Source organism: Mytilus californianus, unplaced genomic scaffold, assembly GCF_021869535.1.
Source record: "Mytilus californianus isolate M0D057914Y unplaced genomic scaffold, xbMytCali1.0.p SCAF_1, whole genome shotgun sequence".
NCBI classification, from domain to species: Eukaryota; Metazoa; Mollusca; class Bivalvia; order Mytilida; family Mytilidae; genus Mytilus; species Mytilus californianus.
The window spans coordinates 90,895,216-90,919,689 of NW_026262581.1; the positions used below are offsets into that span (position 1 = coordinate 90,895,216).

The 24,474-nt window shown below is 32.4% G+C and overlaps 1 protein-coding gene across 1 annotated transcript; it reads left to right on the plus strand.

The window, feature by feature from the left end:
- Positions 1-402: 402 nt before the first annotated feature.
- On the plus strand, positions 403-22,681 carry LOC127725904 (cystathionine gamma-lyase-like). The gene is made up of 12 exons (XM_052233224.1): positions 403-645; positions 7,469-7,550; positions 8,006-8,101; positions 11,501-11,610; positions 12,276-12,410; positions 13,234-13,291; positions 13,580-13,657; positions 13,937-14,089; positions 17,366-17,487; positions 17,863-17,915; positions 18,724-18,868; positions 21,632-22,681. Exons 1-12 carry the CDS (start codon positions 502-504, stop codon positions 21,635-21,637), a joined length of 1,182 nt encoding a protein of 393 aa, XP_052089184.1. The 5' UTR covers positions 403-501; the 3' UTR covers positions 21,638-22,681.
- The last annotated feature ends 1,793 nt before the right edge of the window (positions 22,682-24,474 follow it).

A 24,474-nucleotide genomic window follows, 5' to 3' on the forward strand; every position in this document is an offset into this window, starting at 1 on the left:
CAAGTTACTAAGTCGTTATAATGACTAAAGATAAAGCTTAACACCCTGACGCTAACTGGCTTCTGTAATGGTAAGAGTTCAGTAAGGTAAACTATTAAAATCCTTGATATTACATGGGAAGAGGATAACCAACAACTTATCCCAGGTATTAGTAGTTACTATTACAGAGATTTTTATTCAACTAAACAAAAAAGTCATAGCAATATTCAATTCATTTTTTTGAAATCCCTACACTATTTCATACCGAAATAAAAATTATATATATTTTGCATTTACCCGTGGTGTGCCCCAGTCTTCAATCTTCAATCTTTGTCGTGATGACAGGGTAATCTCTCTTGTAAAGTATCCTCTCCCCAGACACACCTCCAATATTGAGTACTCTCCCTTGTACACATATGACAGAAAACAACGACTCGGACATATAAAGGTTAAGGTCATTTAACCGATAAACGTGGTAGTAGACAAACCAAATCCTGTTAGCTTTACTTTTTTTGGACTACAATGGAGAATTACAAACCTTTCCCCCATTTTGGTACAGATGCTACTCATGCTGGTCAGGATCCGGACAAGTGGAAATGTAGAGCTGTCGTTCCTTTGATTTCCATGTCGACAACCTTCAAACAGTCGGCCCCTGGTGAACATTCAGTGAGAAACTTTTATTTTGTACAACATAGAAAAAAATAAGCGCATTTTAAGCTCGTGTATTGAAGGAGACAGTTATATTTAATATTGTACTTATTTAGTTCTATTTCAAAACAAAATACACGTCTACATATATAGGTCAATAAATAGAACATTTATGATTGTCCCTTCATTGGTTGGGACAATTAAGTCACCACCAAAAATTTTCTTGTGCTAAAAAATCCAAACGTTTTAGTCATGGATTTAATCAGTTTTTGTCAGTGCTAGGGATATAACAGTCCGTTGTTAGCAAACCTTGCTAGGGATATATAATGTGCACCAGAATTAAGTTATCTTGCATTGTTTATTAACCTCTATTGATGCAATGATTGCATTGGTAACCAGACCTGCCAACTATCCCGATTTTGTCGGTATGATCCTGATTTTCATGCCTCAACCCGAATCCTGATATCGGGATCGTAAAACATGTAAAAATTCTGATTTTAACAAAATCTACCCGAAAAAATAGTTGGTTACTGATTTCGAAGTTTTTCTGATCAATTTCTATAATTCTATAATTTTACCTGGCGACATATTTATGACAAATTTACGACCCTAGCTAATCAACGGTCACACCAGGTGTCATAATTTGTTGTTACAGGTAATCTGCTTATCCGATGGGTCATAATGATCCTCAAAATTTATTGATTTGTATATATATAGAATCGGTCAGTCAGCAATTCAATTTTAATCAATTAATCATACAATCACAATTTGCAACATTTACTGTAGTTTCATGACAAAAGCGTAATTAACTGAAAGACGAAAACTGTAATAAACTCATTAGGAAACATCGTTTATCTTGATTCTGTTAAAATTTTTGAAATCAGACGTGTTTCTGCAAACTCCGTAACAGCGGTGACGTTGCTTCTCTAAACTATCAAAGTCAACGTAGCGTAGTAAGGAAGACGTTATCATTGTTTCAGAGTTTGGTGTTTCTGTCCAGTTCTGATTTAAAACCAACGCCATATACGCCAGTTCCGGGATACGGTAGTTCGATGAATCTGTCATGTGACTTCCATCACCACGTGACCAAAATGTAGGCATCGTCACATTCATTACATGTTGAGCGAAACGGGTGAAAAAGTTTGATCTTATACTGCACAATATATTTGGGAAATTAAAATCTAATAAGTTGGTCACCCTCCCTTCAGTTGTACGGGAATTAAGATTACGTACTTACGGAACATCAATTATTTCTAGACTACCCCGCAGAATGACGATTCTGAAAGTGCGTGAAACTTTAATTGTGCAGGGATACAGACGCGCCTTCTATCTGGTAAATAACATCTTAAAGGCATGCGAAATCTTTTCCAGTGAAAGACATGATTTGAGAAATAGCCTATTGTATTCACTTCTACTGTGTATAAGCCTCCGCCGGTAGGAGTACCTTTGAATACCAAGAAAGATAACTTAAATTTTATCCATTTTCTGATTACTGATAGACAAACTCGAGAACTGTCTAAATCCTTCTAACTTTAGGACATATAGGTTTCAGTCTTTTGAGTCATGGTGCAAAGATTAGAAGGTCTTTGTAGGGAGGGGGTGGTGTCTTCATTTTGTATTCCTTATTTTTTGGGCCATTTTTTTTCTATTCTTGAGTTATTTTGCCAATTAATGAGTACAAGAAATAAAAGAAAACAAGGTTTATTAGCTCATCATCAGTATACCAAAAGAAAAAGAAGAGATATGAGACTATTTCTAGAGTAAAAAACAGTGCACACAGAAATGCCGCAAAAATTGTAACCCTTAAAAATCTGGTAACGCACTAAAACCCCCATGGGGATTTTCAAAAGTTGGCAGGTCTGGTTAACACATAATGGAAACCTTCATATTACAGTTAAATTAGAGTCTTTCCAGATTACAATGATTTATTTGGCCTGCCTTGCATACCTAAACTGAAAATTTACATAGACAGAGGTGATAACAAACATATATCAATCCTACTTATCATCAGCAGCGTCAACATTATGCTCAGTCAGTGGTTAGGTTAGGGTTAGGGTTAAAGTTTTAAGACATCAATAACTTTGTCAAATCTTCATTGGATTTAATCAAATTTGGACAGAAGCTTTTTAATGATCGAAAGACAGCAAATATTCATAGCAAAATTTTGAAGAACATATTTTTTTTTCATTTTCCCTTATTTTACTGATAAAATGACCTACCTTTTTTAGGTATTTAAGATTAGCATACAGTGTTTGGTTAAAGTTTTTCAGACATCTAAAAGTTTGTCAAATCTTCAGGGAATTTTTAGAAACTTAAGACAGAAGCTTTTCATCATGTTCATGATAAAAGAAAGTACAATGTATTCAGAGCAAAATTTTTTAAATATTTATTTAATGTTTCAGTATTTTACCATGATGACTAGTTAAATGACTTAGAGTTTTCAGACTTGTTTTGAACTTGTTTTTTTTGCAGATAACATATAGATAAAGTCTTGGGTTAAAGATTTTTTTGACATCAATAACTTTCTCAAAACTTCATAGAATTTCATAAAACTTTGCCAGAAGGTTTTTTATGATGGAGAGATAATGTTTTATGCAAAATAATAAAATATGGATAAGTGGACTGCCCATTTATCCATATTTCATTATTTTGCCAGCCAGACAGGACAACTTTTTTTTGCACATAACATTTTGATACAGTCTTGGATTAAATATTTTAGACACAGTCTTGTGTTAAACATTGAAGACATCAATAACTTTGTCAAAGTTCAAGTAATTTTATGAAAGGAGACACAGGATTCCACTGAATCTTTTACATTTTTTTTACAGTTAAAATTAAGATACATTCTTGAGTTAGAATTTCAAATGAAAATTTATGAAACTTTGATAGAAGATTTTGTCATGATGAGGAGATAATTTCTGAAGCAACATTTATATATTTCATTTTTAACCAGATTTTCAAAGGAAAATATTGGTTATAAATTTTTGTTGATGTACGTCGGGCTTGCGGCCGGGCAGACGGCTGCCGAACAGTGTCTTTTCAAATTTAGATATATTGTTTCCTGTGACTAAATGAAGGTCAAGTTCGATTTTCATGATTTTAGCTTTTATCGTTGTTGAGTTGTAGACCTTAAGTAGTGAAAGTGATACTGAGAGTATTGTCAGTGCAATAACTTGAAAACACTTTGACGAAATCTTTTCAAATTTAGATTTGTTGTTTTCTGTGACTAAATGAAGGTAAAGTTCGATTTTCAAGATTTTAACTTTTAATGTTGTTGATTTGCAGACCTTTAAGTAGTGAAAAGTGATACTTAAAGCATTGATGGTGCAATAACTTGAAAACGCTTTGACGAAATCTTTTCAAATTAAGATATGTTGTTTCCTGGACTAAAAGAAGGTCAAGTTCGAATTTCACGATCATTCTTCCATCGACCATGCATATATTACAAGGCAACAACCGATTGAAAGTGTGTTTCTGGAAAGTTATTGGAGTGACCACAAGATTCTATGGTTTCATATTGAATAAGGTTAAAGTCTCATAAACATATTTCTTTCATTATTGACTTCATGATTTCTGCCTACCCACCCCTGCTAAACAAATATGTGTACCTATTTACTCTCTTAAATTCCAATATTATGTCACTTAGGATAAATAGGTCAAGATTGATTTTGGCCTTTCCATTTCTGAACCCAACAAAAATTCAATTATTTTTTTTACTTGATCCTGTTTGGGGGTCCAGATTTGCAAATATCATTTTCATGCATGAAAATCCAGTTTGTTGTCAATCTGACAGCCCCTTGTTCAGTATTTTACCATGTTTACTGATGGATGAACCTAGTTTTTATACGACCGCAAAAAAAATTTTGTGTCGTATATTGCTATGATGTCGTCGTCTGTGTAGTCGTTGTCGTCCGAAGACACATTTGGTTTCTGGACAATAACTTTAGTTTAAGGGAATGGATCTCTATGAAATTTTACCAGAAGGTTCAATACCACAAAAGGAAGGTTGGGATTAATTTTGGGGGTGATGGTACCAACAGTTTAGGAATTAGGGGCCAAAAAGAAGCATTTTTGTCGAGCCTTCGACTTTAGTCGAAAAAGTGAGACATAGCGATCCTACATTCCATCGTCGGCGGCGTCCACAAATATTCACTCTGTGGTTAAAGTTTTTGAAATTTTAATAACTTTCTTAAACTATCCTGGATTTCTACCAAACTTGGACAGAAGCTTGTTTATGATCATAAGATAGTATCCAGAAGTAAATTTTGTAAAAATAAAATTCCATTTTTTCCGTATTTTACTTATAAATGGACTTAGTTTTTCTGCCGGGAAATATTACATTCACTCTGTGGTTAAAGTTTTTAAAAATTTAATAACTTTCTTAAACTATCCTGGGTTTGTACCAAACTTGGACAGAAGCTTGTTTATGATCATAAGATAGTATCTAGATGTAAATTTTGTAAAAAAATCAATCCATTTTTTCCTATTTTACTTTTAAATGGACTTAGATTTTCTGCCAAGAAACAACACACTCACTCTGTGGTTAAAGTTTTTAAAATTTTAATAACTTTCTTAAACTATCCTGGATTTGTACCAAACTTGGACAGAAGCTTGTTTATGATCAAAAGCTAGTATCTAGAAGGACATTTTGTAAAAAAATAAATCGATTTTTTCCGTATTTTACTTTTAAATGGACTTAGATTTTCTGCCAGGAAACAACACATTCACTCTGTGGTTAAAGTTTTTAAAATTTTAATAACTTTCTTATACTATTTTGGATTTGTACCAAACGTGGACAGAAGCTTGTTTATGATCAAATGCTAGTATCTAGAAGGAAATTTTGTTTTCTTCCAGTTAACATTACATTCAGTCTGCAGTTAAAGTTATTAAACATTTATTAGATTCATAAACTATCCTGGATTTTTACCAAACTTGGACAGAAGCTTCTTACAATCAAAAGATAGTATCAAGAGGAATATTTTTATTGATTTACTTCCTCATTTTTGTTGAGCCTGTGATTAACAGAAAAAGTAGGCGAGACACTGGGTTCTGCGGAACACTTACGAATGTTTGTAGTTTCTAGACAATAATTTGGGTGTAAGTGTATGGATCTCTCTGAAATTGTACCACAAGGTTCCATATCACAAAGGGAAGGCTGGGATTGAGTTTGGGGTTAATTGCCCCAAACGTTCAGGAATTCGAGGCAAAAAAGGGGCCAAAAACAAGCATTTTTCTAGTTTCCAGACAATAACTTGTGTTTAAGTGTATGGATCTTTCTAAAATTGTACTACAAGGTTCCATACCATAAAGGGAAGGCTGGGATTGAGTTTGGGGGTAATTACTCCAAAAGGGGGTGTGGAGGGTTCAACAAGTTGAGGGGGATTTTTTTTTTTACAATTTTTTTTTGGGGGGGGGGGGGGGGGGGGGGGGGGGGTTCATTTTTTTTCTTCAAAATTTTTGAAATTTCAAATTTTTGAAATCTTCAATTGCACAGTACTGCGCATTAGCAAGAAATCTTCAATTGCACAGTATTGGGCAAAAGCAAGAAATCTTCAATTGCACAGTATTGCACAATAGCACAGTATTGCGCAAGAGCAAGAAATCTTCAACTGCACAGTATTGTGCAATAGCAAAAAATCTTCAATTGCACAGTATTGCGCAATAGCAAGAAATTTTCAATTGTACAGTATTGTGCAATAGCAAGAAATCTTCAGTTGAAAACAAATACAAATGTTTGAACCAATTTCGATGGGATTAATTAAGTCTTTAATTTTTGGAGGTTCTAACCTTGTATAATTTTTTTGGATATTGGGCCCCATTTTTAAATTGGTCTACATTGAGGTCTAAAGGGTCCAAAATTAAACTTTGTTTGATTACATCTAAAACTGAATTATTGCGGCTGTATGATTTGCTGAATCTTATTGTGCATTTAGATTTTTATTTTGGGCCCTGTTTTCAAATTAGTTCATATTAAGGTTTGAAGGGTCCAAAATTAAACTTTGTTTGATTTCAACTAAAATTAAATTATTGGTGTTTTTTTTATTTGCTGAATCTAACCATGTTGTTAGATTTTGGATATCAGACCATTCTAGGTAAATTAAATGTCCCATTTCAAATTTTTAAGATCTTTAACCTCATTTATTTTGTGTCAGAAACCAGTATTATGTCAAAAATTTGATCACATCCAAATTCAGACAGTATCAAGCTTGAATGTTGTGTCCAAACTTGCCCCAACTGTTCAGGGTTCGACCTCTGTGGTCGTATCAGGCTGCACTCAGCGAAGCATTTTATTTGCAGTTAACATTTGCTTACCATGCTTACAGGAAGGGATTATTTTTTTTAGGCATCAATAGATTTGTTAATCTTCATAGAATGTTATGAAACTTGGACATAATCTTCTTCAGTATTACATGTTTGTTGGCAACAGCATCTTTCAGATAAAAATTTGAATTTTTTTCTTCAATATTTTACTGATAAATGGACTTAGATTTTGGCAGTCAACATGAATTTTTACACTGACAATAGCATGATCTCAGAGGAGATGCTCATTTAAATGAAATTCTTTTCGAATTTTCTTATTTCATTGAAATCTTGGAAAATGTAACAAAAAGATGTAGTATTATACACAATAAAATATTTTAAGAAATACATATTGAGATTGACAAATATGTTTAGATACAACTGAATTTGGCCTGTCTGTATATGTAGTAGTAAAGAATCTATATAAGATATTAAAAAAGTGTGGTTTGAGACAAATTGGGAAATGCTGAAAAGTTTAATATCTTAAAGCGCTTAGACATTTGCCATTCCTTCTTCATTGTAGAATTACTTTAATTTCTAGGGATTTGAATATTCTCGTAGTGGTAATCCTACCAGGAACTGCCTTGAAGAGTGTATAGCTAAATTAGAAGGGGCTAAACACGGTAAGTGTATTATAAATAATCTACAACTTGAACACTCTTTTCAGGTCATATGATCCGTCATTCTCTGGGATAAACTTACCTATTCATGGTAATTTACATTTAAAGGACCAAAACAATGTTGTGTGGGGACAACATGATGTAGAATTATGCCCAGTGATGAGGGTACATCCATTTAACAGTTTGGAAGTAAAGAGACACAGTAACATTCATTGGGAGTTACTGTAAACTAACTTATTTTTGTGCATACTTTATTTCGCATTCAGTTCTTTCTAGCTATTTATTTTTGATATTTTTACATAAGGGAAGATTCAAGTTTCACATAGTTAGCACGAAAATAAATCGCTTGCAAAAATTAGTTCGTTATGGTAGTACATTGTACTTTAAATTGTAATAGTCTGTTTTGAGGAGTGCCATCATCTCTGTCATGATATACATGATATTCTTTAATATTGTAGCAATGGTGTTCTCATCAGGATTAGCCTGTACATCAGCTATAACACATATGCTACAGGTTGGAGACCATATAGTCAGCATGAATGATGTCTATGGAGGTATGTCTAGTAATAAATAAACTTCTCTGATCCATCTATTTTTGAAAAGATCCTAAAGTTAAATATTTCTGAGCATGAATGCTTATTGTATGAAAAGCTATATTGCATTATTGATAGTAGATCAAACTTTTTGGCATCAAAACTTACAATTTTTATTTCACTAGAAAGTGTCTATTCAATCATGGCATTTGCATTGTATTTGTAGAGGAAATAATATTGCTATAAATGATATTGACATTTGATGATTAATTGATAAATTTTATAACATAATTTAACAGCTCACATTCAATTGTATGTGGAAACCCATGCTTGGTTCATACTAAAATTAAAGAGGTTGAAATTGAACTAGTAGACTCGATGACTCAAGAACAATTTTTTTTTATTTTGAATAGAAAATCAATGTTTTTTAAAATATTTTTAATATGAACTAAAACAATTAGATACATTTTATCTTAAGTCAGACCCCCAAGGGTAATATGGTCATTCCTGGTCTTCTTCCGACCGGCAGTAAAACCCTTGCCAAAGTGGGTCGTCCGTTTGACTGTGCGGGATGTACAAGTACACAGTCACGTCTGGTCAGAATGTGGACATTAAATCTGATGCTTTCTGTAAAGAGATGTACACACTCTGCATGTTAAGAACCCTTGCAACAACTCTTTGGGGGGTCTGTAGGTGGCCTGTTGCAAGGCAAAATTTCTGTCCCTATCCAATAAACCCTCATTTTCCTGTTGCAGTCCAAATTTCCCAGACGGCCTTTTATTACATGATCTACCTTTTGTATTTATTGTTAATTTGTTCTGGTCCTGAACATGCATGAAATATTTGCCACTGGACATTAAACAACCAACAATCAATCTATGTAAAGTCAGGTTTGTATAACATAAAAAACGCAAGCTCTCAAATGGGTTTATATATTGCTCTTATTTTTTATATGACCGCAAAAATTAAAAATTTTTTGGTCGTATATTGGTATGACGTTGACGTTGGCGTCGTCGTCGTCGTCGTCGTCTGGCGTCGTCCGGCGTCGTCCGAAGACACATTGGTTTTCGCACTCTAACTTTAGTTTAAGTGAATGGATCTCCGTGAAATTTTACCATAAGGTTCAATACCACAAAAGGAAGGTTGGGATTGATTTTGGGGGTTATGGTACCAACAGTTAAGGAATTAGGGGCCAAAAATAAGCATTTTTGTAACTTCCAGACATAACTTGTGTGTTAGTGTATGGATCTCTCTGACATTGTACCACAAGGTTCCATATCACAAAGGGAATGCTGGGATTGGTTTTGGGGGTAATTGCCTCAAAATTTTAGGAATTAGGGGCCAAAAAAGGGGCAAAAAACAAGCATTTTTCTAGTTTCATGATAATAACTTGTGTGTAAGTGTATGGATCTTTCTGAAATTGAACTACAAGGTTCCATATCACAAAGGGAAAGCTGGAATTGAGTTTGGGGGTAATTGCACAAAACATTTAGGAATAAGGGGCCAAAAATAGCATTTTTATAGTTTCCAGACAATTACTTGTGTTCAAGTGTATGGATCTCTCTGAAATTGTACTGCAAGGTACCATACCACAAAGGGAAGGCTGGGAATGATTTTGGGGGTAATTCCCTCAAAATTTTAGGAATAAGGGGCCAAAAAGGGGAAAAAAACAAGCATTTTTCTAGTTTCAGGACAATAACTTGTGTTCAAGTGTATGGATCTCTCTGAAATTGTACTGCAAGGTACCATACCACAAAGGGAAGGCTGGGATTGAGTTTGGGGGTGATGAATCATAAGGGGTTTCAAAAAATTGGGGGGGGGGATTTTTTTTTTTTCTTTCCTTTTTTTTTCTTTTAAAATTTTCCATTTTAAGTTGGTTATTTCTGATTTATATTTAAAAGCAAATAATAATGATATGGTAGGAGATACACACCAAACAGGATGTGTAAATTATTATATAATAAGTATTGTGCAATAGCAAGAAAATTTCAATTGCACAGTATTGCACAATAGCAAGAAATCTTTCATTGCACAGTATTGCGCAATAGCAAGAAATCTTCAATTGCACAGTATTGCGCAATAGCAAGAAATATCCAATAGCACAATATTGCGCAATAGCAAGAAATTGTCAATTGTACAGTATTGCGCAATAGCAAGAAATATTCAATTGCACAGTATTAATTGCTTATTTCTTGACCAATTTCAATGGGGTTTTATTCTTGAATTCTTGGGGTTCTTTAATATGCTGAATCTAACCGTGTATTAAGTTTTTGGATTTTGGGCCCCGATTTTAAATTGGTCCACATTGAGGTCCAAAGGGTCCAAAATTAAACTTTGTTTGATTTCATCAAAAATTGAATTATTGGGGTTCTTTGATATGCCGACTCTAACCGTGTATTTAGATTCTTAATTTTTGGTTCCGTTTTCAAATTGGTCTACATTAAGGTCCAAAGGGTTCAAAATTAAACTTAGTTTGATTTTAACAAAAATTGAATTCTTAGGGTTCTTTGATATGCTGAATCTAAACATGTTTTAGGTTTTTGATTATGGGCCCAGTTTTCAAGTTGGTCCAAATCGGGGTCCAAAATTAAACTTTGTTTGAATTCAACAAAAATTGAATATATGGGGTTCTTTGATATGCTGAATCTAACCATGTATTTAGATTTTTGATTTTTGGGCCCCGTTATCAACTTTGTCCACATTGAGATTCAAAAAGGGTCCTAAATTAAACTTTGTTTGATTTCATAAAAAATTGAATTCTTGGGGTTCTTTGATATGCTGAATCTAACCATATATTTAGATTTTGGATATTGGACCATAATAGGTGAATGTCCAATTTAATAAAAAAATTTAAGTTCTTAGACCACATTCATTCTGTGTCAGTAACCTATGCTGTGTCAAATATTTAATCACAATCCAAATTCAGAGCTGTATCAAGCTTGAATGTTGTGTCCATACTTGCCCCAACTGTTCAGGGTTCGACCTCTGCGGTCGTATCAAGCTGCGCCCTGCGGAGCATTTTATTGTAGTCCTATAATTGAATTTCCAAGGATCACAATTAGACTTCATGCTGAAAAAGAAATTTGTATAAAACAGCATTGTATATTTTAAGTGTAAACAATTTTTATTATTAAATGAAAGTAATATAAATACACATTAACTACAATTTGAATACTTTTAGTACAACAGTTTGAACAGTAAAATATATTAATTAATTGATTGCTTTTTGCTGAATATTCAATGATAAATGAAATTAACCCTAGAAGGCTCTTATGATCTATCAGGATGGAGGATAGAAAATTTTGACTTGATTTGGAAAGAGAATGCAACAAGGGCAGGAAATTTGCCTTCCAATCTGTTATCCTATGACCTTGAGAAAATGGATATTTTAGTATCTGTAAGAATGTTTTTAATTTGCAGGTACAAACCGTTATTTTAAGCAGTGTGCCTCCAGGATGGGTATAGAAACATCGTTTGTAGATTGTACTGATCCAACAAAAGTCCAGAAAGCAATCAAAGCCAACACCAAAGTTTGTAATTTGAAATACTGTTGATTCATTTGGGTACTAATTTTTTGGTTGGGATTTAGAAAATGTTGAACACTTGAAATTGTGGTTCACCTGTACCACCTGTAAACCCACAAAACACAGGAAAAATGTGTACCCCATGAAAAATAATGAATATAGATATAAAGGGATGTGGTATGGTTGCCAATAAGACAACTATCCACAAAATTCCTAAGGATGAAAAGGGGAATAACTCCAGATCACTTATAATCCACAATAAAGCTATATGTTTTCAGCAAAACAGAATTTTAAGTCCCATGAATTAACAAGATTAATAAGCATTCTGTTTAGATTTTGATTTCATTAATCTTGCTTATTAGGCTGTGAATTCATTTATTTCATATTGTATTTGATTTGCCTGAATTTGCCTTAACAATTGAAAAAAACATTAATGTTTCCACAATTTTATGCATTACTACTCTTCACACTGCTCTTGTGTAACTGAGATACTGGATGCTGATACACTTCTTATTAAGTATCATTGAATTATAATATCTCAAATAGTTTGTTCAATTACAAAAAAGAAAACTAGTTGACAACATTGTATCAATGTTAATAATCCAAAGACCTATAAATATTTAGGATTGTTTGAATGTGGCAGATCTGTGATAGCCTTTTTATGTTTTCAGATGGTATGGGTTGAAACACCCACCAATCCCACAATGCAGTTGGTTGATATAGAAGCTGTAGTAAATGTAGTACGCAGTAAGAAACAGGATATCTTTGTAGTGGTGGATAATACCTTTATGTCATCATGTATGCAGGTACATATCATCTAATCTATTTTTAGTTTAAGATTAAAAAGATAGAAGAGGAAAAGAATATGTGTTCATTTTAATTAGATTGTATTCAAATGAAATTTCATGCTTTGTTCGGTTACAAAAACTGTTTAAAAGGATTTCTGACTGAGTAGCGAGTCCAGGGGGGTCTCTTCCTACCGGTATATAAAAGTATACACAGATGTGGCGCTGGTCTAGGTCACTTTTTTTGAATGTCATATATATCATTGGGGTGCTATTTTACGGAGGTAATATGCCAGTGGGTTGACATGTACTTGTCAATGGGTTATAAATGTTCATATTCTGTTAAGATGTCTGTGTAAACTGTGTTCTGATAAATTTATCTAATAATATGAATGTATTGTGGTTAACGTCTTAACTAGATGTCATGATAGCTAGGAAATATGTATAATCGGGTTGTAATTTTCCTATGTTTTGATGGAGTGAAAAAAAGGTTATGTTACTCAGGCTATCAGTATATTTTGAATTATCCAGAAATCTGAGTTATCAAAAGTTACTGTGCTAAAATTTTATAGGCTGTGAATACATGTATTATTATGTTATTATTCTAAAATTTGATGTGATTAATAACAATTTTTAACATATTTCTAATTTAAACAAGTTTAACTAAATAGACATAGAAGGCTATGGAACAAATATAAAACTGGTATCATACTTATGGTATTTTTTTGTACAATAACCTTATGTTAACATGATTATAAATGACAAGTTACAACAATATTTGCCACTTTGTTCTTGATTATGACTAAAGATAACAAATTTTACCAATTCTTTGTTGATTTTCCAGAGACCATTAGATTTTGGCGCCGATATAGTGATGCATTCTTTAACCAAATACATGAATGGTAGGTTTAACTACATTTGCTTTAGTTACTTTGGATCATATACCTCCAATGGATTAATAAACTGATGGTAGAAGTTTGCAGAAAGTCATGACTATTATTTCATACAAGTTATCCGCTCTCTTTTAATATCATTTATTTTATTCATTTGTTTTGTTTTAAATTAATGGTTAAAAAAGAAATATTGTGAGAAGTAACAGATAATAAATTTGTATTTGTTTTCATTTGACCTGTGTGAATGAATTGCCTCCCTTTGATGAAGTTCATGACAATGTTTCTTTGTCTGTGTAGGTCATTCTGATGCAGTAATGGGAGCCTGTGCAACAAACAGTGATGATAAGGCGGATAGACTGAGGTTTTTACAGAATGGTATGGTATTGTTCTACACTTTGTCATTTATCAGAATATTTACTTGTATTGTTTTATATTATCTGTAAATCTGTCAGAAATCTGTACTACTAGATTTGGATAGTTAAATATATAAATCAGATTTTATGGTTATTGATACCAAATACCAGTTACTATAATAGAAAAGAACGGACATTGAAATCAAATTATGACTTAAAAATAAATACATGTACATGGAAAAAAAAGGAACAAAGCTTGTATAGAATTCTTTCTATTTAAGATGTTTCATTTATATTGTAGCTTTTGGACCAGTCCCTTCACCATTTGATTGTTTCCTGGTTAACAGAGGCCTGAAAACTTTACATGTTAGAATGAGGGAGCACATGAAGAATGGTTTAGCTGTAGCAAAATACTTAGAAAAACATCCCAATGTTGAAAAAGTCATCCATCCAGGTATGTTATCAGTTAAGGGATGAAAGGATCATTTTTTGTCTCGCCTTGACAGAGTCAAAAAGCGAGACATAGGTATGCTGTTTCCGGCGGCGGTGTTGTCAACAATGTATTAGTTTGTGATTAGGTCTAGTTCATGGTGAACCACTAGTGGTAGGTCAATGCTATTTGGTATGCATTTGTATTAGCATTGGCACATCTCATTACCATGGAGATTATTTAGCCCCGCCCCCTCAGTCAAGGTCTATTGACTTTGAAACTTTGCTTAGTTTACATGTATTAGTTTGTGATTAGGTCAGTTTATGGGGAACCACTAGTGGTAGGTCAATGATATTTGGTATGCAGTTGTATAAGCATTGGCATATCTCATTTCGATGGAGATTATTTGGCCCCGCCCCCTCATTCATGGTCTATTGACTTTGAAACTTTTGCTTAGTTTTCATGTATTAGTTTGTGATTAGGTCAGTTTAATGTGAACCGTTAGTGGTAGGTCAATGATAATTGTATGCAGTTGTATTTATAAGCATTAGCACATCTCATTTCCATTGAGAATATTTGGTTCTTACCCCTCAGTCATGGTCTATTAACTTTGAAACTTTTGCTTAGTTTACATGTATCAGTTTGTGATTAGGTCAGTTTAAGATGAACCACTAATGTTAAGTCAATGATATTCGGTATGCAAATGTATTGTTGGCATTTGCAAGTTTCATTTCCATGGAGATTATATAACCCCACCCCCTAATTATGGTTCATGGACTTTGAAACTTTTACATAGTTTACAAGTTAATGTTTGTGTTTAGGTTTGTTTAAAGGGAACGACTTATGAAAAGTCAATGGTATTTGGTTTGCAGTTGTATTAGCATTGGCACATCTCATTTCTATGGAGATTGTTTAGCCCTGTACCTTCAGTCATGGTTCATTGACTTTGAATATTTGCATAACTTACATGTTAAAGTATTGCTATTTTAATTTCAACATTTGCATTATCAAAATAACAAATAGGCGAGACATATCTCTGTGTGAACAGTTTATTTACCTTTACTTTCATATCCTCTAGTTCAGAATTAGTCATGGTCCTTGTATACATATATTAACCTTATTTTAAGTGTTTTTGGGATCTTCACAAGGGACATGGGCTCATATTCCCTGTTAGTGTTTAATGTCCCCTGAGATGTAGGGTGAATGGGTTATAGGGCACTTAAAAGGAATATGAGCCCATATCTCTTGTGAAGCCCCAATAACAATTATATTATCTGCAGTGTCCTGTTTTTTGTCACAGTGCTCTCAAACTTGGTAGGATTACTTGCCATCATATGCAGCTGACCATATTATATCATCATTATAATTTGACCTTTTTATACGACCGCAAAAAATTTTTTGGGATCGTATGATGTCGTCGTCGTCTGCGTCATCGTCCGTAGACACATTTGGTTTACGGACAATTACTATAGTTTAAGTAAATGGATCTCTATGAAATTTTTCAAGAAGGTTCAATACCACAAAAGGAAGGTTGGGATTGATTTTGGGGATGATGATCTCAACCGCTTAGGAATTAGGGGCCCAAAAGGGGCCCAAAACAAGCATTTTTCTAGTTTCAGGATAATAACTTGTGTATAAGTATCTTGATTGCTCTGAAATTTTACCGCAATGTTTAATACCACAAGTAGAAGGTTGGGATTCATTTTAGGGGTTATGGTGCCAACAGTTTAGGAGTTAGGGCCAAAAAGGGACCAAAAACAAGCACTTTTATAGTTTCCGGACAAAAACTTGTTTGTAAATGTATGGATCTCTCTGACATTGTACCACAAGGTTTCATATCACAAAGGGAAGGCTGGGATTGAGTTTGGGGTAATTGCCCCAAACATGCAGGAATTAGGGACCAAAAAAGGGCAAAAAACAAGCATTTTTCTAGTTTCCAGACAATAATTTGTGTTTAAGTGTATGAATCTCTCTGAAATTGTACTACAAGGTTCCATGCTACAAAGGAAAGGCTGGGATTGAGTTTGGGGGTAATTGCTCCTAGGGGGAATTCAAAAAGTTTGGGGGAGGGGATTTTTTCCAATTTTTTTAAGGGGTTCATATTTTTTTTTCAAAACTTTTCCAATTTCAAATTTTTGAAAACTTTCAAGAAATAATCTGCAATTGCATAGTATTTCACAATAGATTTGTAAGATCTTTGACCACATTTATTTTGTGTCAGAAACCTATTTTATGTCAAAAATTTTATCACAATCCAAATTCAGACAGTATCAAGCTTGAATATTGTGTCCAAATTTACCCCAATTGTTCAGGGTTCGACCTCTGCGGTCGTATCAGGCTGCGCTCAGCGAAGCATTTTATTTATCATTGGAGTTATGGGACTTTTACCATATTTTGACTATTGTACTACAACGACACATTGTGACACACAATTTAATTTCTCATTTATACACTGGGTGGGGCATTTGTTATGGGTAGCAATCTTGTGGGACTATTGTATAACAATGGCACCTTGTTCCGCCTAGTGAATAACAGGAACAAATACAAAAGCATGAAATACACTTAATGTAATCTATGTTCCTGTTCTACAATTCTATACAGTAAACATAAATTTTATTCCTCTTCACACAACAACAGGGGGAAATTTTGGTACGTCATAGCAATCTTGTAAGATAAATCACCATTCTAATCTTTTGTATTCGTTCACAAGGTACATTGTCACATATACCCTGTCAAGGTTTCCAATCAGTTTGCATGATCAGCTGGGATATTTCACTCTTGTATAGGGGGGTGGGAGTCATAATTTATTAAGTTACAGTTTTTCTAGTTCATTTATCTTTTTGTTGGAGAGCAATAAGGTATAATGCATTCTCACATTTTCACCTAGTTCCAAGTTCTGTTAATATTGACTTGGTAAGAGCTGTTATTTTCACCACTAGATACACTAAGGGATGTTCAATACTAGATTTCTTTATAGCAACCATATATCACATTCATTTGGAATTTAGCATGAAATTGCTGCATTGTATGGAGTATTTTTTTCTATATTTTATACACTATTTGTTATTAACCTTTCCTGAAATCTCATATTAGAATTTGAATGACATGTGTTGTGGTATATAGCAAGGTGTTAGAGAGTTGTGCCATGCATTTTCTTGGCACTGAGTTTATACCTGGTTATATGCTTTTAATATTTCCTCTATATATCACTTTTATTGCAATCTTTTTGTGACAGATTTCTAAGCAACTTTGTTTATTTTTTTTATAAGTCGTAGAATGTGATTTTTTTTCATCCTATAGGCCTAACGTCACATCCACAACATGAACTGGCTAAAAAACAAATGAGAGGGTTCAGTGGTATGGTTACTTTCTTTATCAAAGGAGGACTGGAGAATTCTAAAGCTTTCCTTCAAAATCTCAAGGTAAAGTTATATATATATTTAGCTGCTTTTACCGACAAACATTAATTATTAAAAACAAATGATGGAGAAAGACATTTAACAGAAGTCACTAATGTGTTACATATTCAGTCATACTGACCAAATGCATGTCCAGGATGTTTGCATCGGTTTGACATTTTGATTTTTTAACCTTAATTGTAATGGAAAAAAAATGTAAAATCATGATAAAGAAATTTTAAATCAGATTTCAAAAAGGTAAATTTATGGCTATCAAATGCATTTTTTCAAAATAGAAGGTAATACTTTGTAATTCTTTTAATTTTGAACTTATTATTTATGATTGTTAGTCATTGCATTTAAAAATTGTATTCATATAAAGTCTCACCTCATTCATAGGTATTCACCCTAGCTGAAAGTTTAGGAGGATTTGAAAGTTTAGCTGAACTTCCGTAAGTTTTATACACCTTGTTTGTAGTTACTATGATGCTGTACTGTATTGGGAATGTGATGATAGAATTTTATTGGAGACTTATACCAGTTACCTTTGCCTTTTATTAGTTACTCTTGCATAAGTTCTTTCAAATGCATATGTAGTTTTTATCAATGATTATCTCTATTTTTTAACATTTTAACTTTCTGTTAGGATAATTTTCCATCCATCTCCGACTACTTGACTTAAATGGGTTCTTCTCAATTTGAAATGTTTGGCTGCCATTTTCTGCCTTTTGATTTATCTTTGTGATTTATGAATTGGTTAGTGAGGAATACAAAACAATAACTTGTCTTTGTTTACTTCATTATACCACATGCATCAGTTAAGGAGATTTTGAAATTTAGAAAAATAGAAGCACAAGATGCCAAGGGGACAAATATGCTGCATGAACTATATTTTAATTTGGAATAAAAGGAGATGTGGGGTTAATGTCAGTGAGACAACAACACAAATAACCAAAAAAGCATATAGAGGTCAACATACAGTCATCAACTATAGACAGGTGTTAATACAATCAAGCTTTTAATTGTCCCAAGTCGAAAAAAGTTATGAATAAACTTAACAGAAATTATCAAAGATAGCTGTCTACTTCAAATTCTTCCAATAACAAAAAACATTAAGAAATAATATATACTTCCACTGACAAGTTTCCTGACTTAAAACAGGCATATGAAAATGTGGCTGGATTAAACTAGTTTTCTTTAAGATCTCAACTGTATTCACTATAAATGAATCAATGATATCAATGTATTCTGTTTCTATAGATCTGTTATGACACATGCCTCTGTACCAGAAGCAGAAAGAGCTGAGTTGGGAATTTCAGACCAACTTATACGACTGTCTGTAGGAATAGAAGATGAAGAAGATATTTTAGAAGATTTAAAACAAGCTCTTAAGGCAGCTGCAATGGTAATTAAACCTGTCTGTTTGTAGAATGAATCATAGACATACAAATAAGAAAAGCTACCTGTAAATAGAATATGGTATTGAAATTTAATGGCTGTTTCTTCTTTATAATCTATTGATACATTGAATAGAAATTAGAAAATCTCATAGGCATGCAGGAAGTTTAAGTATTGCAGCTAGATGGACCAAGCCTTTTAGTCTTAGCATTGTTCAGGAGGGATACTTAAGATTTTTGCCATATAAATGAAACAATGTAGTGATGTACTTAAATGTTAAATTCTGGAGAAGAAAAAGAATATTTTGTCATGTTTCTTGTTCAAGTGTTAAAAAAAAAACAAAGACAATATCATGCTAAAAAAAAAATCATATACTAGTAGTTATAACTACCATTTAAGGGATGCTTCTATTAGATATATTGCAATATGTTGCTTTGTGCCCCTGTCTTTATCATGGTCCAGATCATGCTTTAAACATATAGGTCTTGAGCACAGTTGCATTTTGCACCATGGCACTGCAAAAATTTAAATCATACACCCTGAATTGGGTCAAATCTATGGAGTAAAATTAAGGCATAGTTTATGTTGGAAATCAGAAATTTAAATCATGTTTATTGTTGTACATGACAGTGTTCTCCCCAGAAATTTTGGATAGCATCACATTTGTCGTAAAAAAATAAATTGTATTTTTTTTCAATGTCATTTGACGTGTCGCAGCGATGCTCTATTTCCTTTATGTTATATATATGTTTATAATGTTCAATTCATTACTGAGAATACAATTAAACTTTAACCATGATAACAGTTGTTTCAGTTTATGTTTTCTATATTCATTTATAGTTACAGAATTATTTTTTTCCTCTTGGGCCAAATAAAAATATATGTGTGGTTCCAGTTACCCTACCTACGCAACTAAACGAAAGAATGAATGAATTAATGGTTTATTATAGTACAACCTGTATATATACAATACTAAATATCTAGCAACAAAAAAAAAATGGTTTTTATATAAAAGTGGAAGAGAAAGTATCATATAGCAATAAAATTTCAATTAAAAAACTTTTTTCTTTTTCATGTCTATGAAATTCATTGTTTCATGGTACTCAATGAATTAGTCCCAGTTGTTTCTTTATATCAAAATGATATATATTTTTAACAAAGTTAAGCTACTTCAGTCAGTATATTAAAATGATGTATTTTCAAAAAGAATACATTTAGCAAAGATATCTAATAAATAGTCTGTTAATGCGTGTGGAATGCGTAGTTTTCTCTTTTGTGATCATTTTTTTCTGTCTACTGTGCCATTTGTGCATCTGTAGTTATTATCGTAAAAATGCGGAATTTTGTCATATCTGGTCCGGTTCCGATCCGTAGTTTTCACAAATATTTCAATGGCGGCGGAAGAAAAATTTACGTAAATAAACAATGCTTGACAAGAAATTGGGAATGAATATGACGCTTTTAATGCATTAAATGGATGAAACATTTACTAAAGCCAATTATGATCTCTTTCTAAAGAAGTATCAAACTTATTTATTATTATAACTAGTTATACCGGAAATGAAAGAAAGTAATTTTTTAAAAGTTGTAAAAATATACGACCTAACCTCTTTTCTAAAGAGAGAACTCGTTTGTATCTTTGAATTTGGGTTATGCAAACGTAGATTTCGAATTGTTTTTCGATTTTCTGATTACATTTTCTCCATGTCGAAATTTGCGATTGGACCACGTGGTATTATTCATGTCATAAGTGTCAGCTTGGGGTATTCGTATCCATTCAGTTATCACCCAAAGGTCAATTAACACCTATGTAATCACTCTAAATTGCCTCTATTGTCCAACTTGAAGGGATTACAATTAAAGGTGATATAATTTTTATGATCACAAGCGGTAATTAGATGAAAGTTCAATATTTAGGACATGGTTTTGCGATTTACACACAAGACAAATAGCATCCTCAAAATAATTATAGCGTCGCGGAAATGATTATACCATCACGGGAAAAAAATATTGCGTCTTGGTGCCGTGACGCTAAAACGGCCTGGGGAGAACACTGCATGATCACTTATGGTGTCCAAGTCTCAATCATGTGTATTTTGTGTAAGATACAGACAAGATTGCTTTACTTGATGATTAGCATGAAATGATAGCTGTGATTCATTTCATGTTTTTGCTGCAGAAAATTATTACAAATGTATATAATTTAGTATTGGTTGTACATTTTATTTCTTTCATGTTGTTTAAATCCTGAATTGTCATTTACATTGTTCATTCAGATTGGACATAGCTACAAGGTAACTCTACACAACTATGCCAGATGGCACTTTGATTTTTCAAGGCATTATATGTAGAACTTTCAATAAGTTTTAGTTACTTTTTCTTCATACAAATGTTGGTGTTTGATTTGCCTTTTCTTATTGTAGTCACTTATCAAAATGAATAAAATGAAATATTGGATAATCATCAACCCAAAAACAAAAGTTAACTAAACTAGATCTCTAGAAATAGCCCTGCAGTTTTCATGTTTGTAAGCGCTCATCTCCCTAAAAAGTTATGAATTGTCTTCACAAGTTTAAAAAATTCAACAGAGCTAACTTTATCTATGAAACAATACAAAAATCTCAATATGGAAAAACCTATGATAACCACTGATATGATTCCTGGCTTGTGTTGAAATGTCAGTATATTCATTATAGAAATATTATTTTTGGTTACTTTACATATCTGTTGAGTTTAACCCGTTCAATAAATATTGTTTTCTGTTTTGCAGGTATAAACTCCTTTTTTAACAACTTGGGGAACAGATCTGCATTCCATAGTATACCTTTGTAGATATATTATTAATTTATCATCACAACTGATTTTTTTGAGGATTATCTTCTAAAAAAAAAACCATCATTTTACTGTATTACAGATTATACTTAAGATTGAAATTTTTCTCTTTTGGTAAAATAATGTATATTGCTCAATTTGTTATACATTAGTCCCAAATCTGTGCTGTGCTGTTATACTTTATAATTGTATATACTTTGTGTCAATTTCTAAGGACATAATTTGTGTGGATGTCTCTGTTTGAAATATTCATATTTGAAGAACAGTTCCAAAATTGGAAAGAAACCAAAACAATCATTTGAATCAAAAAGTGAAATTGGAGTTACACTATGCCATAAGGCTTCTATACAAGTTTCATTGAAATCCAGTATCTGGTTAAGGAGTAGTTGTAAATACAAAGTCCTGATTGACAAACTAATGATAAAAAAAATGAATGAACAAACAAAGGAACAGACAGATGGACAAAAGGACTAAAACATCTATATATATTACTATTTAATAAGTAAATTATTATACATGTAATTTAAAAAAAGAAATTTGATTTTGTAATCCAATCAATCATTGATCAATGTCAGAATTTGATCATGTCACTTGAAATTTTAAGAGATTCCTCATATTTTATATAATCAGATCTGACTTACTTTCTTTACGTACAAGATTTGATATATCTTTTCAATTTAAAACAAATAAAATCATTTATATATGATCTTTTTAAGTATATTTTTACAAAATCCTTTTATTGTGCAATTGTAACTTTCACTATTCTAAATAGATATTTGATCACAATCCCAAAAAAAAGAATTCAACAATACCTGCATTATTTTTGTTGTAAGAATCTCGTACTTGTTAGAAGCAGTTTGTTTTTTATCTATATTTACCAAATTGAGTGATTGTTTATCAAAGTATGAAATGACTTCATTTGCGTGTTTTACATTTAATAAGTGCTAGAATTGTATCAGTTATTGTATTTAATAAATGTTTTATTCAAGCATAAAAGTTGTATTGAATCAGATCATTTTACACTGTCTATTGCTCTGAGGGACCACTTTTCTGTCATTCTGACAATGGTATACATTTTACTTTTTGTCTGATATTTCTGTAAGATGAAAAATGTGGGTTGTGTTTTTCGTTGTAAAAAGGTTTTTTTTCTAAATTAACCTTTTGCAAAGTTAATGGAAGTGAATATTTGTTGCTATATAATATATTTATATGTCTGTGTATACATTACTTTAGGTTAGTTAATATATGTCTGTGTATACATTACTTTAGGTTAGTTAATATATGTCTGTGTATACATTACTTTAGGTTAGTTAATAACAATGATATCAAGGATGCTCAGAATCAGGTTTGACTGATGATTGCCATCAGCATCACATCATAACCTGATCAGATCATATACAATGTTGTGTAACAGATATTTGCATATTACTTTTGAATTGGATTTATACATTTGTATGTTGGTAACTGTTCACACAATTTTTATACGCCTGTTTATGGGACGTATTATGGTATACCATTGTTCGTCCGTCTTTCTTTCCATCCGTTTGTCCGTCTGTCTGTCCGTCGTCAACATGTTGGACAATAACTCAAAAACGCTTTAACTAATCTGCATGAAACTTTGGTGAATTGTTTATATCTATTGACGTGAGCTCCTTTCATTTTTTTATAAATTTTAGATTTTAAGTTTCTGAGTTATGGGGTTTTATTCATTAAAAAGGGAGATTTTCCAGTTTTCGGACAATAACTCAAAATACTTTCACCAATTTGCAAGAAACTTTGGTGAATTGTTTATATCTATTGACATGAGCTCCCTTTCAATTTTTATAAATTTTAGATTTTAAGTTTCCAAGTTATGGGGTTTTATTCATTAAAAAAAGGGGGATTTTCCAGTATTTGGACAATTACTCAATAATGCTTTCAGCAGTTTTCATGAAAGTTTGGTGAATTGGTTATATCTATGGACAAAAGCTCCCTTTTGATTTTTATAAATTTTAGATTTTACGTTTCCAAGTTATGGGATTTTGTTCATAAAAAGGGAGTGATTTTCCTGTTTTTGGACAATATCTTTTAAGTGCTTTGAGCAGTTTTCATGAAATTTTGGTTACTGGTTTATATCTATTAAGATAACCTCCCTTTAGTTTTTCATAAATTTCTGAAATGACATTGAGAAGTTATCGGGTGTATCATGCGCTCATGGTGCAGATGTTTATTGGATATTAGCTTTGTAAACACATTTTGTGAATACAAGTACTTTTAAAATCAGTTAGTCATTAATTTTTATGAAATAAGAAGCTATAGGTATATGTCAATGAAGAAATAGCCATTTACAGAAAAAAAAAACTTAAAAGGCATCTAGAGGTCATCATACCATGCAATACAATAGACCAGTGTCTTCCATGAACATCAATTTCTTTACAGAACACATGTGGCAGGGTTACAACTAACAATTATTTTTCAGATTCCAAAAATATATAGTTTGTAGTTCTTTTCTTTGAAATGAAGGAGATGATTAGCTACTTCCAGTTGGCTAAGAATCGTTATTTCCAGTGTCAACTAATAGCTTACTTTTTCGCTGATTCTGAAAATATATGTGTTTTTTTGTCTCGCTGGCGACAAAAGTCTTAGAATGCAAGACATAGGTATCACAATCCGACAGCAGCGATGGCGTAAACTATTTGTATAAAGCTCTATATTTCAAGAGCTAGAATACCTGGATGCTTCATACCTTGTATGCAGATCCTTATGTTAAGAAGTATGTCCATTGTCCTTGACCTCATTTTC

Bases quoted from the DNA above. Each gene is read 5' to 3' on its own strand.
- LOC127725904 (XM_052233224.1), top strand. From the start codon at position 502: ATGGAGAATTACAAACCTTTCCCCCATTTTGGTACAGATGCTACTCAT. The intron at 7,551-8,005 runs GTAAGTGTATTA...TTAATATTGTAG, and splicing joins ATTAGAAGGGGCTAAACACG to CAATGGTGTTCTCATCAGGA. The intron at 11,611-12,275 runs GTTTGTAATTTG...TTATGTTTTCAG, and splicing joins CAATCAAAGCCAACACCAAA to ATGGTATGGGTTGAAACACC.